The 15,804-nt window shown below is 66.0% G+C and overlaps 1 protein-coding gene across 1 annotated transcript; it reads right to left on the bottom strand.

The window, feature by feature from the left end:
• Window positions 1-551: 551 nt before the first annotated feature.
• Window positions 552-15,642, bottom strand: RABL6 (RAB, member RAS oncogene family like 6). Its single transcript, XM_090275017.1, has 15 exons — window positions 15,244-15,642; window positions 11,407-11,541; window positions 10,516-10,563; window positions 9,607-9,659; window positions 8,702-8,793; window positions 7,463-7,603; window positions 7,055-7,160; window positions 5,639-5,742; window positions 3,642-3,955; window positions 3,316-3,466; window positions 2,443-2,625; window positions 2,159-2,366; window positions 1,700-1,871; window positions 1,137-1,189; window positions 552-1,053 (listed from the first exon to the last, which is right to left on the bottom strand). Exons 1-15 carry the CDS (start codon window positions 15,371-15,373, stop codon window positions 865-867), a joined length of 2,079 nt encoding a protein of 692 aa, XP_090131143.1. The 5' UTR covers window positions 15,374-15,642; the 3' UTR covers window positions 552-864.
• Window positions 15,643-15,804: the final 162 nt, after the last annotated feature.

The following is a 15,804-nucleotide window of genomic DNA, read 5'->3' as shown; positions in this document are numbered from 1 at the left end:
CGAGGGCTGTCTACACATCAACGTGGTGTCTGCTGGACCCTGCCCCCACTCCAACCTGGGGTTCAATACTCTAGAAACAGAAATTGGGGAGAGGGAGGGGACACCCAGCCACCACCCTCCCACCTGGTGCTCAACTTGCCCCCCTGCAGGGGATGCTCCCCTGTCAAAGGCGGCCCCTGTGCCATGGCAACTGGGGTGGTAGGCAGAGCTTGTGCTGGAGGGGCAGGGAGGTAGCTGGGACAGGCCAGGGGGTTATGGAGGACACCTGCCCTCAGAGCTGGGCACCCCTGGGTGCAAGTGCCCAGCCCCGGCCTAGGTGGACTGGGGCAGACACGCAGGACAGTGGCCATGGAGGGCTCAGATCGGACAGCACCCAGCTCCCGTGGCAAGTCTTCCGAAGACCACTCCTGGCCAGCGGCGCCGGAAGCCCTCCTAGCCCGGAGGGTGGCCCAACAGCAGGGAGCCACTAACCCAGGGCAACGGGCAAAGGGGGCCCGCAGATCAGGCCCACTCGGTCGCCAAGGAGCAGGAAGCAGCACACGGACACGCAGTAAAACCAGAGAGCTTTATGGAAGGAGTTCAGGATGAAGGAAACGGGAAAGCGAGTGAGGACGTCCCGGCCCCAGCGGGCGGCGCCCGGAGCAGGGGCAGCGCCGGGGCGAGCCTGGCGCGGTGGGTGGAGCCCGTGGGAACTGAGCCCGCGTGCGGTGGGCCCGGGCAAGCCGGAGCTGGGCGGTGACCATGGCGCGCCCGCCTTGTAAACAGCCTCGCCGGCCTCCTGGGCCTTCGTCCCTCCCTGAGAAGCCACGGGGGGCGACGCCAGCCGCCCCCTCCCTGCAAGGGCCTGGGCCCCGGGCGGCTGGTCTAGAGCTCCTCGTAGTCCCCGCCCCCGCGGAGGTGGCCGCTCGGGGCGCCGCCCCCCAGGAAGGCCTCCAGCTCGTCTGCCGCTGTCCTCTCGCGCCGCCGCCGCCGCCGGTCCTCTTTGTCCTTGTCCTTGTCCCTATCCTTGCTCTTCTTGGGCTTGCTCCTCTTCTTTGCAGCCTTGTCTTCCTCCTGGGGGCGCGGGGCGTGTCAGCGGGGCGCCGGGAGGCCAGAGCCCCCCCACCCCCATCGCGCGGCACCCAGGCGGTGTGCACCTCTTTGCCTTTCTTCTTCTTCTTCTCCTTGGACGGAGGCCTGCCCTCCTTATCTGTGCGGCGGGACGGGCGTCAGTTTGGCCGCGCAGCCGGAGCCCAGCCCACCGCCCTTCAGCCTGGCCTGCGGCCCTAGCGCACTGAGTGACGGGCGCCCTCCAGCGCCGGGACGAGCCAGAGCTCCTTCCCTCTCCTTTCTGGGACGTGTCCCCGCTGACTCTGCTGCTGGGGCAGGGCTGGGCTCACACGGCCCAGGGACAGGGAGCCCTGGAGACCCATCAGGCCTGAGCACACGCCAGCACTCCCATGGAGGCTGGACGCGGGTGTGCGCGGGCTCTCTGCCCGCTCATGGCGGCACCCCTCAATGCCCGTGTGGACACTCAGCCGGCCCCCAACCCAGAGTCCAGTGTCACTGGAGCACAGCTGCGCCCCATGCAGGGCTGGGGTGCAGCTCTCAGGGGGCTGACAGCCAGTTGGCCGGGACCTGCAGAGCGGCCTTGCTGCGCTGAGGAGCCCCAGGGTGAGAAGGGACAGAAGTGTGGCCCCTGTCCCAGGCCCCCAGCTACCTTCACCACTGCTCGCCTTGCGGCCCGTCTCCTCCAGCCCCAACCCGAAGAGATCCACGTCGTCCTTCACCCTGAGGGCGGGGACAGGGGGCTTGGGGGGCGGGGGTGGCAGGGCAGGGCTGGTGTCCTCATCTGTCACATCAGAGAGGTCCTCTCGCACCGGGAGGTCATCCTGGAGGAGCAGGTGGGGAGGCCGCCACGTCATCCCTGTGGCCAGGCTCTGACATTTCCCAGGCAGGTGACAAGCCCCCGAGGGGCTGCACCTGACCCAGGGTCAGGGACGGCGATGACCACGTGTGGCTGCCAGGATACTGAAGCCCCTGCACCGCCACATGGTGGCTGTGGGGGCAGGTGGCACAGGCCCACGGCGCTCTGGCTCATGGCGGAGCCGCCTGGCTCCCTGCAGCCCTCAGCCCTTCCTGCCATTCCCATCCCAAACGCGTCCTCGGGGCTCCTCACCGCTCTCTGGGGCCCATCCAAGTCACTCTCGAAGTCGGGGTCATCCATGACGAAGGACAGCATCTGGGCGGCCACAGGCCCCTCGGGGTCACTCTCCTCCTCCGACGCTGCTGCTTCTGCCTCCTTCTCATCCTCAGCGGGGGTCCCACGGGGTGCTGCTGCCCGGGGAGCTGTGTGCCTGTGCGGCCTTGAGGCCTTTGCGGAGGACCTTTGGGACAAGGATGGGGTCAGGGGCTTGTGTCCACCTCTCCCCTGGAGTCCCTCCCCCGGCGGCCCCCACATACTGTTCGGTCTCTGGCTCAGAGCACTTCTGGGGGGCCAGGGCAGCAGCCTCGCTGGGGAGAGCAGTGTTCTCCCTGGGGATGGGGCCCATGGGCAGCAGGGGCCTGGTGGGCGGCTTGTCTTCGAGGTCCACGTCATCCTGAAAACCTGCCACCATTGGGTTCCCTCCTGGGGCCTCCCCATCACTGCAAAGGAGGGACGTGGAGATCAGAGGTCGTGAGGGGGGCTGGGCCCCCAGCTCCCAGGACCCTCTGGCAGCCACCGGCTGCAGGACACTGACTGTAGGCTGCTCTCCTTGGGGCTCGAGTTCCCATGGGGACAGACGGCAAAGGAGACCTACGATCGGGCTGTCGGGAAGGCGTGAGTTGGGTCTGAGCAGGCGGCCCCAGGAGGCCTGCCGTCTCCTGTGGGTGCGGATGAAGGGGGGGGCTTGTGGGTGGCGTTAGGCACTCAGGCAGGAGCATGGTGCGTTTTTATTTAACTTTTTTTTTTTTTAGGGTCTTTATTTATTTTTAGAGAGAGGGGAAGGGAGGGAGGAGAGGGAGAGAAACATCTATGTGTGGCTGCCTCTCGCACACCCCCAACTGGGGACCTGGCTCCCAACCCAGGCCTGGGCCCTGACTGGGCATCGAACCAGTGACCCTTTGGTTCACAGGCCGGCGCTCCATCCACTGAGCCGCGCCAGCCAGGGCGCATGGTGCATGTTTAGAGGGACATGGTGACGCTGGGGAGGGCTGGGGTAGGCCCTGCCTTGGGCTCAGCACCAGCAGGGATACTGTGGGCTGGACTGAGAGCTAAGGTCGGGGAGGTGAGCTGCTGCCTGCGGGGTGCTGGGTGCACAGGCCTGTGGCTCAGAGGCCTGGCACCACCCTTACCTGTCACTGTCCAGAGGGACCTCGGCCCCGACTCTATTCTCATCCTTCGGGGGGGCTATGTCATCCAGGAAGCCATGGTCAAGGCCGTCTGCAGGAACGAATCCCTCCACGTCCTGGACTTTTGCTGGGGCCTCTGCAGCTGGGGCCGGATCTATGCCCGCAGGGACAGGACACAGGCTGGGACTGGAACGTGGTCGGGCCACCCAGCTGCCCGCCCAGGAGGAAGGGGGCCCTGTCCCAGTCTGGGGGAGCTCGCAGGGCCAGGCAGAAGGTGCCATCACCACATGGCCTGCACACACCTCCTGAGGGGCCGCCCTGAGGCCTACCTGGGGGGGAAGGGGCCACCTCGGTGGCTGGCGAGGTCCCAAACAGCCGGGAGATGATGCTGCGCCGTGGGGCGGGGGCCACAGGGTGCGCGGGGGGCAGCGGAGCCTCCGAGGGGGACAGTGGGGCGGGGCAGGAGGAGGGGGCGTGCAGGGGCGGCGGCAGGGCGGGCTGGGCTGTGCTCGGGCTGCAGCTCCCTGTGGGCAGCGCGCTCAGGGGCACGGCTGGTGACTGGGAGCCTGAGGATGGGCTCTGCCCATTGGCCGCCAGTGGGGACGTGTGGCCGCGGCTGCGCGCCTCCATCATCTCGAGGAAGCTGGGGGAACATAGGGCAGGAGTGAAAAGCCAGCCTTCCCCATCTCTTCCTATTTGAGGGGAGTGTTTACCATCCTCAGGTTCAGCAGCCCGCATGCCTCCTGTGGTCAAGCAGAGCATCCCCGGGGAGGGGGCCTGGGAGAAGGGGCCGAGCTGACATGCCCTCCACCCTGTGAGCAGACGGCAGGACTGGCCTCCAGGGAGGAGGGTCCCCGGTCCCCAGGCCCACTGTGCTCTCTTCTGGAGTGAACTTGCATGTGGCCAGTCCCTGCTTGCAGGTTGGAGCCCTGGGGCCTGGCGGGGGTGGTGGTGGTGGTGGTGTGTGCATGTGCGTGTGCGTGTGGCTATTTAGGCAAGCCACTCCCACCCCACCCCCACCCCTCAGGACGGACGTTGGGGTTGGGTCTGGTGCAGGCCAGGAGTGAAGTCCATTCTCTGGCCCAAGTCCTCAGGCCGCCGCATCGCCTATGGGTGGGGAACAAGGACACCTGCCAAGCCCCCAGCAGTGCTGCCTCTTCCCAGAGACCCGGTCCTGGGTGGCAGGGTGCCAATGCCATCTCCCCAGGGAACATGTGCTCAGGGGTGCTGGGTGCCCACGCCCAGTCGGAGGAAACCCAACAGCAGCTATGCAGCTGCTCCAGGTCGGGCTCCCTCTGGGTGGGAACAACAGCCAGAGCTGGCTCTGCCGAGTCCCTTGGGGACAGACACCTGCTGGGGGTGGCTTCAGTGCAAGGGCCCTGCCTGGGCCACAGCTGGAGCCAGCGCTCCAGGGGCCATAAGCACAGGAGGGCTGCGGTTCTGGGCCCTTCCCAGCAGCTGCGGAGGGTGGACAGGCTGCTGCCGGCTCAGGGCACCACAGTGGCCCTGACAGGGCAGAGGTACTGCTCCCCATCCTCTTGGCTGTCCCACTGGAGGCACAAAGGCAGAGCTGGATGTCGCCCTACTCTGGCCCTTCTCCCTCTACTGTGGAGGACTGGAAGGTTCCATTCGTGCCCCAGGAGCTCTCTCAAGACCAGACTATACTGGCCTCAGCCTGGGAAATCGAGCTCCAAACAGGGATGGTGGCTGGTCTCGCGGGGCCTCAGGCAGAACGGCCCCGTAAGCGGCACCTGGTGCGACACACCAGGCGGCCAGCAGCTGAGGCCGGTCTAGGCAGAGGCAGGTGCAGCAGCAGCAGGTGTCCCCATGGCCAGGTGGCTGTCTGGAGGACAGCTAAGCAGCTGCCTCTGGTGAGCGGACAGTCCCCAGCTACGCTCACCGGCTCAGAGCCATTGGGGGCCTTGTCAGGACAATTAGGGGCCCAGCCTCAACGAGCTTGGCGGGCGGGTGGCAGGGCCTCGGGGCCTCCGACCTCCTGTCCCAGGATCACCTGGAAGAGCCAGGTCGCTCCTCCCAAGCTCAGCGGGAGTTCTCTTAAGAGTTTCATCTACTGGTTCTAGACAAGTGCTCGCTTTACTGAAACGTCTCATTATTCACGTCAGTCACAGAGCGCCCGGTCCAGGGCCGCCCTCGCCCCCTCCCTGCGGGCCTGGGTGCCCTTCTCCGAGTGCCACCACCTTCGGGGCAGAAATGACTTGGGTTTTTGGAGCCACATGTCACTCCGGCCCACGAGGCTGCCGGGACGGTGGCACGTGCCCACCGTCTCCCGCAGAGCCCCGCCCTCGCAGTGCCCGGGCTGACATACATGCCGTAGTTCTGGTCCTCGGTCTCCTGCTGCACGGACAGCTCCTCCAGCGTGGCGTCCATGTCCAGCCGGTTCGTCTCCAGCTGCCGCAGCAGCGTCTCCCTCTGCGGGGGGGAGCGGGCGCCTGAGGAGACGGCGGCCCCCGGGCCGGCCGTGGGTTAACTACTGGCAGCCGAGCACGGGGCGCGGAGGCCTGGAGGCTCACCCAACCTCGCCCGGACGGCCAGCACCCCTAAGGGGCTCGGTGTGGCCACGATGATGGTGTCGGGGCAGGATAAGGCACCGCTTCTACAGGCGCCCGGGGCTCAGGATGCCCCCACACTGGCTGCAAGCCCTGCCTCCTATCACCCATTTTCCTCTGTGAGTGGGGACGGGGAGACAGCCCCTGGTGTCAGACGCGGCCCTCGTGTGTCAGCTGTGAACATGCTGTCGTGTGGCCGGGCGCGGGGCCTGTGGGCCTGCCAGTCGCCGTCAGACCTGCCCGGTGCTGTGTGCACGTGACACTCAGGTGGAAGGAAAGACAGACAGGGACGCCAGGGCCGAGGAAGGACAGGTATGACGGCCCCGACCCCAGTCCAGCGGGAGCAACGCCAGCTGCCCTGGCCAGCGGGGTCTGCGGTTCTTTCCAAACGAGAACAGGTGAGGGGACAGGGAGGCTGCCGGGCTCTGAGCAAGCGCAGCTTTCCGGGAAGGACCCAGGCCACCGTGGCTGCAGGGGGACCGCGGGGCAGCGCCCAGGGACGGGCTACACGGACACCGCGTGCTGCACCAGAGGGGAGGAGGCGTCACCCCTTCCACCCAAAAGCAAAGGGACTGCTGCGTGTGGGGCGGGACAGGGAAGGGCCCCGGAGAGCAGAGCCTTGAGTTGCACTAAGGAGCCGGTGGCCCCGTGGTTCTGACAAAAGCACCACGGCCGCCCGAGGGGCTGGGAGTGGCAGCAGCGGCACGAGGGGCGCAGACCCTCTGCACCGTCCCGCGACTCTCCCGCGGATCTGACGTCGCGCCCAAACGAGACCTTGTAGGAGAGGATCCCGGTGGAGCCGCCCCAGGCTGGCGCCGTGCGCACACGGGAGGGGCCGCACACCGCCAGGCCCGTCCCCACAGCCGCTGCAGTGAGGCTGGCGGCCCGGCCGCGGGGCTCGGGTGTCCACGGCGAGGAGGGTGGGCACAAGGGTCAGGGAGGTGCCACGCAGGGGTCGGCACCCCGTCCGCAGCCTGAGAAGGACCCCGTGTGCTCCTGCAGTTGCGTGTGGTTCTGGGAAGACCCGGGTCCCAGGCCCGCCAGGCAGAGGGGAGGGGACATGGCAGGCCATGGTGGGGCTCCCAGCACCAGCACACCGAGTCAAGCAGTGACGGCCCCAAGCTCCCCCCCGAAGTGCGCCCCCACCGCCCCCAGGAGGGCCGGCCAGGGCTCACCTGGAGCTGCAGGAATGGGATGTTGAAGAACTTATGAAGGTACTTGAGGCCAAAGCTGTTCTTCATGGAGGACTCGGCGTAGCGGAAGTAGGAGGAGCCCGGCGGTCTGCATGCGGAGAGAGGCCGCGGGGCAGGGGCTGTGGGCCAAGGGCTGCCCCGCGGCCCGGCTGCGGCAGGTGGCCACCCCTGGTGGCCCTGGTCCCTGGGCCTGGACCTAAGCCTCAGCAGCTCTGCTGAGCCGGGCGTCCGTCAGGCCTGCCTGCACTGGGCTCCTATACACTCCCCTCTGCACGCGGCACCAGGAGGCCCGCTGCCACCGTGGTCCTCAGTCTGTCCCCTGCTGCACGAGGCCCTGCTCTCCCTCCCTCCACAGGGCCCCACACCAGCCAGCCCCCCGACGGCACCCACCTGTCCAAGCCGTCGATGAGGCCGCGCACGTCGTCGGGCAGGATGACGCGGTGCTCGCCCATGTCGCGGTAGTTCCCCAGCACGCACACCGGCACGTGGGTCGGCACCTTGGGGAGCTCCCGCAGAATGTAGGTGAAGGTCCTACACCGAGAGGCGCAGGTTTGGAGAGACCCGCCTGAGCGTCAGCCCCGCGTGTCAGGGACACCGAGCCCCCCCACTCAGTGCCCGCTGCCCCGCCTTCCTCGGGCGTCACGCCTCCTCCAGGCCGCAAAGCCCTTCGGTCTCCCCACTGCCAGTTGCTCACGAGCCCCCTTCCTGCACGATCCTTTCCCAACGCTTCGGTGACGTGGGGGGCCCCCGGCACAGGGCCCTCACCTCCTGTGGGGCTGACGGTCGTCCCACCTGACACGGCTGTCACACAAGAGATGACCACTGAAGGTGACAGGCCTCCCTAAGCCCGGGCCGGGAAGAGGCCGAGCATGTGCCGCATTACGCCCCGGCTCTGGCCCTTTTGTTTACACTCAGGGACAAGGGCCAGAGGCGTCTCTGCCCCTGCTGGGGGCGCGCCGGGCTCGGGCTGCGGGGCCCCTGGGACCCGCTCACGGCTTCGGTGCTAAATGTCCTCTCCAGCACAGTGGGCGTTGGTTCTAGGCCGCCCCCTGGGCGCCATCGGAACTGAGCACACTGGTATTCAGGTCCAGCCCGGCGCCCCTGCCCGCTGGACCCCAATGCCTGAGTCTCACGGCTTCGTGGACACATATGTGCCACCACGTCCCCGCTCCCCAACCCCACGCCTGCCGCCCGCCCAGGCACATGGGCCCCGGCCCTCCCGCGCTGCTGCTCCTAGACTGCAGAGCTCCAGGTGCTCCCGTGACTCTCAGGCGGCCCCTGAAAATCCACAGGAGAAGCCACTGGACCAAGGCCCTGGACTCACTGGCCATGCCGCACCCACGGGAGCAGCGTGGCTCTTCCCCCCACGTCCCCGAGGCGTGCAGAGCTGCCCCCTTCCCTGCAGGCGCGCCCCAGACAGACGCTCGGGGCCCAGCGGCCCGTGCACACCGGACCCTGGGACCAGAGGCCCCGCTGGGTGCCCGCGGATGATGGTCGTGCGCGTGCACAGGTGTGCGAGCGAGAGCCCCGCACTGCAGGAGACGCGCCGCCTGCTGGGCTGGGGAGGTGCCCCTCGGGGTGGGGCGGGGACCCCGGAACCGTGCTGGCACCCCGCCGGCGCCCCCTTACCACTGCTTGGTGATGTCGAACATCATGACCACCCCGTGGCAGTTCTTGTACACGTCCAGGAACTCGGCGTCCAGGGCCATCTCGGACTCCGCCTGGGGACGGGGGCGGCGGGCATGAGCGGCGGCGCCCACAGCTGCCGGGAGAGCAGCCCAGGGCTTTACACTCTGGAAATGGCTGTTTTCATCTTGGAAACAGTATGTAACACGAGATTATCCCGTGCGGGCTGGAAAGCGGTGCCTCAGAGGGCCTGGAAGTAACTACTCCAGACTCTGGGCCCCTTTGACTCTGCCTGCGACCGGGGCGGGGCGTCTCTGCCGGCCACGAGCAGCACCGCCCAGGGCCCCGCGGCACGACGTGCGTCCCAGCGGAGGCACCGCGTTTGCAGAGCCCTCCGGACGTGCCGACCAGAGCGGCCGCGGGGCCCGCGGCAATGGCTCTCAGCCACACGAATGGGCCCGGCGCCCACGTAACCTTCCCACCGCGAAGGGTAGCAGGGAGGCCGCCACGCGCCGAGGCCGACTGCGGGCAGGACAGGTGCGGGGCCCCCGGGAGCAACGGCGGCTGCCCCAGAGCCCAGGCACCCGTCGGCCCAACCTCTTTGCATCAGGTGCGGCGGCCACGTGACAGCCATTGGGAGCCACACTCATGCCCACATGCCCCCGGGCCACGGTGCGGAAACTTATCCTGTGACTTTAGGACCCGAGGCGTCTGTGACCCAAGTCCCTCTCAGGCCCCCCAAACTTCACATACGGTCTGATGGAGTCACTGACGTGCACCGGCTGAGGGCCCCACCACCCCAAAGTGATGTGGCAGCACGTGGTCCTGAGAGCAGCTGCGACCAGCAGACAGAAGGTCTGAAAAGCAGGTCCCCCCACCCCGAGGGCCGCACGGGGGACACCGCTCACCTCCTGGGGGTCGTTCTCCACCTTCAGGCCGTCCCCGCGCTTCTTGCATTTTCCTTATAAAAGACACGGATTCAGCAGGCGGCGCTCTGAGCCCAAGGGCGGCCAGAGGCAGGGGCGCCCTTCCTCACGCCCCCCGCCCCCCCATCAGTAGGCGCCACGCTGACCGGAGATCCCGGGAGCTGAGCCCCCCGGGCTGGCACTGGAGCGGCCCCAGTGCGGGCTCGCTGGCTGCCCCGGGCCCAGCCTGGAGAGAGGCCTGCGAGGGGCTGCCGCCCACGGGGCCCGCCTTGAGGGCACGGGTGAGCCCGGAGCGCAGAGGGTGCTCAGGGGCGGCCCAGCGCCCGAGCCCGCCGAGACCCCACCGCGCCGCCCACACACTGCCGAGGCGCTTCTAACTGAGGAGGATGGCTGCCCTCACCGGGAGCTTCAGGGTCCCCAAAACAAACCAACCCCCGGAACAAACAGGGCTTCATTTATTTAAAAACCAACATCTGCCTCTTTTCATGGCTTCCTCCTGAGCCCCTCACCGCCTCTGGCCCCGCCAACAGGTGACAAGTCGGGGTGGCTGAGAGAAGGCTGCTTCCTTCAGTCCAGAAAGGTCCCCACCCCCCGCACTGGGCTGGGGTTCCGAGGGCGACCCCGCCACGGACGCGGCCCAGACCTCGGTCCCTGAGGGGGCCGCTGCGCACACCTCCTGTCCCCCAGACGCGGGCGGCCGGCCGGGCCACACTAAATGGAGGAGCTGCCGCCCCTGCCAGGCCGGTGGGCAGAGCTGCCGCTAAGCCGGAGGGACAAGGACACACAAATGCAGTGACAGCGGACGGGAGGGGGGAGGGCTCTTCTCCTGACAGGACACAGGACGGACGAGGTGTGAAAGAGGGAAGCGCTTGTCACGACAGCACGATGTACCTTTGTCAACCACGTCCCAGACCTCCACTTTCACGACGTCGTCTGTGGCTAAAATGAGAAAAGAGAATTAGTACCCAAGCGACGCGCTGGTGCCACCAGGACAGGCTTTTAGGGGTGTCGGGGACCCCTGGAGACGCAGGCCGCCCCCCAGGCACACCCTCCCCTGCTGGCGGGAGGCTCATGGCCGTGGGCCCACCCTTCACCCCAAGGGTTCCGAGGGGACCCCCAGTGCACCTGTCTCAGCTGGCTTTACCCACACTGGGAAGGGGGTGCCGTTGGGGGTGGGTGAGTGGGGCAGCCCTGGCTGGCAAGCAGGGGCCACGCCCGGTCCCTGCAGTCGTCCCAGCATGTGGCCTGGCCGTCGCTAAGTGGAACTCAGAAGCCCACTTTGTCAGCGAACAGCAGTGTGGGAAGCGCTTCATGGTTCCCAAACACCCAGAGCAGCTCCTCTGCTTCCTGCAGGGGCCGCCAGGCATGTGCTGGCCACCACGTCTTTTTGGGGACAGGGACTTTCAAAGCCTCAAGACTTGCGGCCAGTGGGACCAAGGATCCCTCCTGCTGTAGCAGCTGGGCCTGGCTCCCTAGGATGCGTCCCCTGCCAGGCCACAGCTTTGCCTTTCCGGGGTCTCCAGGCTCAAGAGTGGGGCCTTGGCCCCAGCCCCCCACAGAGCCCCTGCCGCCTGTCTGCTTCTCTGGGAGGATATTCCAGGGCGCCCCAAAAGTGACTTTAATGAAAGCCGCGGTAGCCCCGCTGAGGTCCCAGGGCTCCCACGTTTGTACAGTTTCCATGACAACGCCCCAGCTGAGGCGCTGTCTCCAGGGAGCCAAGGCCAGGGAAGGGCGATGGAAGAAGGCTCCGCCCCCCGCCCCCACGGCCCTCACGGCCCTCACTTTTGTAGTTCCAGTGGATGCTGGTGACCTGGATCTCCTGCGTGGGGATGTACTCCTCCACAAACTTCTTGCCCTGCAGTCGGTGCCACAGTGCAGTCTTGCCCGTGTTCCTGTCTCCTCGGATCACTATCTTCACTGGCGGGAGGGAGAAAGGGCAGATCAGCCACCTGTCACCTCACCCTCGGTTTGTGCGCACATGCGCTCCCTTCGGCACGGACCCGGACCTGCGTGGCTGGCGAGCAGGGCGGGGCCGAGTCCGGTGTGGGCCTGCGGAGGGGCCCTGCTCCACCCTGTTCTGCAGCAGAGGGCCCGGGAGGCGCTTCCTCCTGGGCGGACCCAGTGACACCTGCTCAGACTTTGGACTCACCGGGAAATTGTCTCCCCTAGAGTTGGACTCCGGTACAGCTCACAGGGCCAGGGTCGGGGGTCACGGTGAGACCACTGGCAGTGGGCGAGTCAGTTTCCTAGATCCTGACGGTTTGCTCTTCGCCCACTTTCCCTCCGCTCTGCATTTCTGGTGCACAGCCCTGCAGAGCACAGGCGTCTGAAGGCCGCACGGGGCGGTGGAGCAGAAAGCCTGTGTTTTGTTTTGCCCCTTAACAGGCATTTACGGAGCAGCCTGTGCGCCAGGCGTGCGTGTGGGAGAACAGAGCAGGGCCGGGAGAGCCCCGCCCGTGCCAGCGGGACACGCCGGGGCAGGCCGTGTCGGGGCCAGAGGCACAGCTCCGCGCCCTGGTGGCGGTTCCAGCTGCCGGAGGGAAGGCAGGGCCGAGCATATGTTGACTTCTTTATTTTAATGATCACGTTTTCGTTCCTGGAGGCTCTCTTCCAAACATGACTTGTCTGCTCACAGTCTTCATATGATCTTAAGAGTTTCCCTTTATTACCCTCACCAATTTAAAAACATTTGTATGCTATTCTTGTTCAGCTTTTGAGAATGAAAAGTTTTCCTTTCTCCCAAAGTGGAATCATTTTAAAGTTTAATATTTACTCGTTTTAAAAACTAATTAAAAGAAACCCTAGGAGGTCAGAAATAAAATGATCTGGTTTCCTCTGTTAAACAAAAGTAACTAATCCCTGCTCTAAAGTGAACAGTCACATCAGTGCCGGAACCTGAGACACTGGCCCCAGCTAGCGGAGTGAGTGATTCACCTGGGAGCCCTTCCGTAGATTCACCCCAAAGCGGTTCAGAGCAGCCCTCGACTTACGAGGCACGTGGCGAGCTAGCTGGTTCACGAGACAGACAGGCAGTTTCTGTCCGAAGTGAGGACCCGGCGCAGAGGCCGGGGCTGCACGGCAGGGCCCGCGAGTCCTTCTCATCCTGACTCAGGACAAACTCATTCACACCCACAGGCCTTTCTCAACAATAAAAAACCTTTTTCTCTCACACCAAAAAGCGAGCACGTGGTTTCTCTGATGCAGACTGCAGTCACTTCTGCAGGAGACGCGGGTTCACGTGCCCACGACGCCCCTCCCAGCCCCAGGGACCGCACCACTGCGCCCCCAGCAGGGTCCTTGCTCCTGCACAGCCCGGCGCCAACACAGCACTGCTCTTCTGCTCAGAGCCTGCAAGGGTCCACTCCCAAAGTGCCAGGGTGGCCACGGGCCTGGCCTGAGCTTCCCTGCAGACCTCACCGGGCCGAGGACGCACCTGCCGCACCTCCCCGTCGCAGCCGCCCGCCTCACCCCTGCCCCACGCGGCTCTGATCCTCCACCTAAAGCCCCAAACCATCCGACACTCGGGGTCCCGTCTGGTTCCGCGGTGCCCCACCCTTCCCAGGCCCCACGGACACGCCCTCTGCCCCCCACTCCCGACCGGAAGGCAAGCGCACGAGGCAGACACAGGCATCCGGGGCTCCCTGAGGAACGCCCTGTGCCTGGGCTGACTGCATGGGCGCTGGAGAAGGAGCAGCAGAAAGGAAGCGGGCCGCGGCCGGACGGCAAAGGCTGGGCCGGCTGCCAATCGACCCCACCAGGGCAGGTCGAATCATTCGCCAGCCGCAGCTGTTTATTTCCTAAAGCAAAAGATCTCTTGCCCTGAATCGATCTTCCAGAAGGTTTCTAGGGAGGAGGAGTTCAAGTCCCTTTTAAAATCCCAGCCCAGAGGTCCTTGGCGCTTTGTGGTCGGGCCCACGGTCCTGAACTCAGGCCATCGGGTGAGGGGGCACCCCCTCCCCGGGGAGCTGCCCAGGCGAAGCTGCTCCAGCCGCCCCAGGAAAGCTGACCCAATTCAGGCCACGCTCTTCCTCTGCCCTGCAAAGAGCTTCCAAAGTCTCGATCAGGTTTTGATTCTGATTGATTCCAATGCTGGGCTCTGTGCATGTGAGACACCAGTCACTTCTCATTACCGCAGCGACTTAGAAGAAAATGACTTATTTGCCCCAGGAGGGCGACAGTCTATAAGAAACACACACTTGGGAACCAACTCTTACCTAGAAAAAGCCTGAATCTATAATTATCACGTTGCTGGTTTGTTTCTCTAGGTTAGACACCTTGGAAAATAAAAACTAGGAACCTCTTATTCTACTGACTAATAAAGACAATCAGGAAGTTTTAAAACTGCTCATTACCCACCTATAGGGACAGCGACCCTCTCAGTTGTCACTCCGGTCCCACAGGCAACTGCTCTCAACCTCCCGCCTTTGTCGTGGTTCCAGCAGAGCCGCCCCCCCGCCCGCCCCCGCCCGCGGGTTTCTTCTCGGGACAAGCCCAGGGCCCCTCCCTCCCACCAGACGCTAGGGATGCGGCCCTCATCCAGTCTCCAGGTCAACTTCCCAAAGCACTGGAAATACGTTTAAAATAATACCGTTAGTGATAAAGTTAAAGAAGGAATACGAGCGCAGGTTTGAAAGATTTGTGAGACACCCATTTTGACTCGCTCTCCGCTCTGTCAGAGAAACAGGTGTAAAACGCGAGCGGGCTGCGTCCACAGCGGCCTCCCCTGCGACCCTGCACAGAAACCCCTCCGGTCAGTGTCCTAGCGCCGCGCGTGGTCACCCAACTGCGTCCTCACGGGCTGGGGGGCTCCCCTCCGAGGGGCCAAGGGAGAAAGGCCCGAATCTTGGCGCACCTACGGCAACACTCGGGAGGGAAGTTTAAGGGAACATAAGCCTTTAAATGCTGCTAGGAACAAGCCAGCAGGATGGAAAAACGGGAAAGAGGTCAGGACGACAGCCAGCGCCCGGGAGCGGGCCGCCTCCATAATTTATAGCAGGGCTGGGAACGCGCGCCGCCCCAGGCAGCGGGAAACAGCCCCTCCTTCCTGCAGGGAAGGGCCGAGCTGGTACCACCAGCCAGTCCCCGTGCCCTCCAGGGCTTTCCTAGCTGCGCCCCGTACAAACGCTTCTTTTAACTCAAGGGGTGGGGGTGTGTGGCGTCGCTGGCATTCCGTCTGCAAATACGGAGTCCGCACACAAGGAGCCCAGAGCCCGTCCTCCCAGAGCCAGCGGGGTCTCGCCGCCGCTCCGCGGGTGGTCCCAGCTCCCGGACGGAGAGCCGCCACCCCTTTCAAAGTGCCCCCGACCCAGAGCGCCCCCCCACGTTATGTAAGAGTGCCCCTCCAACGAGGCCGCCGGGGCGCACCGGGAACAGGGCCCGCCCGGCCGTCTGACCGCGCGCACCAGACACGGGTTCCCGGCTGTGCCGGCGCTCCTCCGAGGGCCCCGGCCAGAGGGACGCGCCAGGGCGCGCAGCCGCGACGTGCCGCCACATCCTGAACCATACGCGCGGGCTCTGCCACGACCGCCCGCAAACGGCGAGGCGTCCGAGGCGCGGCAGGCCCCCAGCGCTCGCCGGCCCCGGCCCGCGCGCCCCACCCCGCGCCCCGCCCCCACTCACTGTTGTACTGCACCCCCTTGGCGAAGCGCCTCTGCAGCGCCTGGTTCATAGACTGCAGCCCGGCGGGGATGTTCTTCTCGCGGCCCGGAGCCTGCTCCGACCCCACCAGCTTCTTGAGCGCGGAAAACATCTTCCCGCTTCCGTGTCCGAGTTCTCCGTGGACCGCGAGCTCAGCAGCAGCAGCGGCGGCGGCGGCGGCGCGGCCCGAGTCGCACCATGCCCCGCGTCCCGGCGGCCGGGCACCAGCTTCGGGGGCCTCTCGGGGGCTCAGCCGCGGCGACTCTGATCCGGGCTCCTCGGCCCCCGGCGCTGCAACCCCGGGCCCGCCAGCCCTGCCATGTTGGCGGCCGCTCAGCAGGACGCGCAGCTACGGGGCGCCGCGAAGGCCACGGAAGCGCGGTGCGCACGCGCGGGGGGCGGTGCGCGCGACTACGGGGCGCCGCGAGGGCCGGAGGAGTGCGCCCGTGCGCATGCGCGGGGCGGGCCGCGGCCATCGCGCGGGTTTCAGTTTAAAGCCTCAGCGCGGACGCATCTCCGCAGCGACCCCCTTTGCCTACCCTC

The sequence above is a fragment of the Furipterus horrens genome, unplaced genomic scaffold (genome assembly GCF_987537825.1).
Source record: "Furipterus horrens unplaced genomic scaffold, mFurHor1.1.pri manual_scaffold_4, whole genome shotgun sequence".
NCBI classification, from domain to species: Eukaryota; Metazoa; Chordata; class Mammalia; order Chiroptera; family Furipteridae; genus Furipterus; species Furipterus horrens.
The sequence above is the reverse complement of the archived record's forward strand: the minus strand, read 5'-3'. Positions and strand labels throughout refer to the sequence as shown.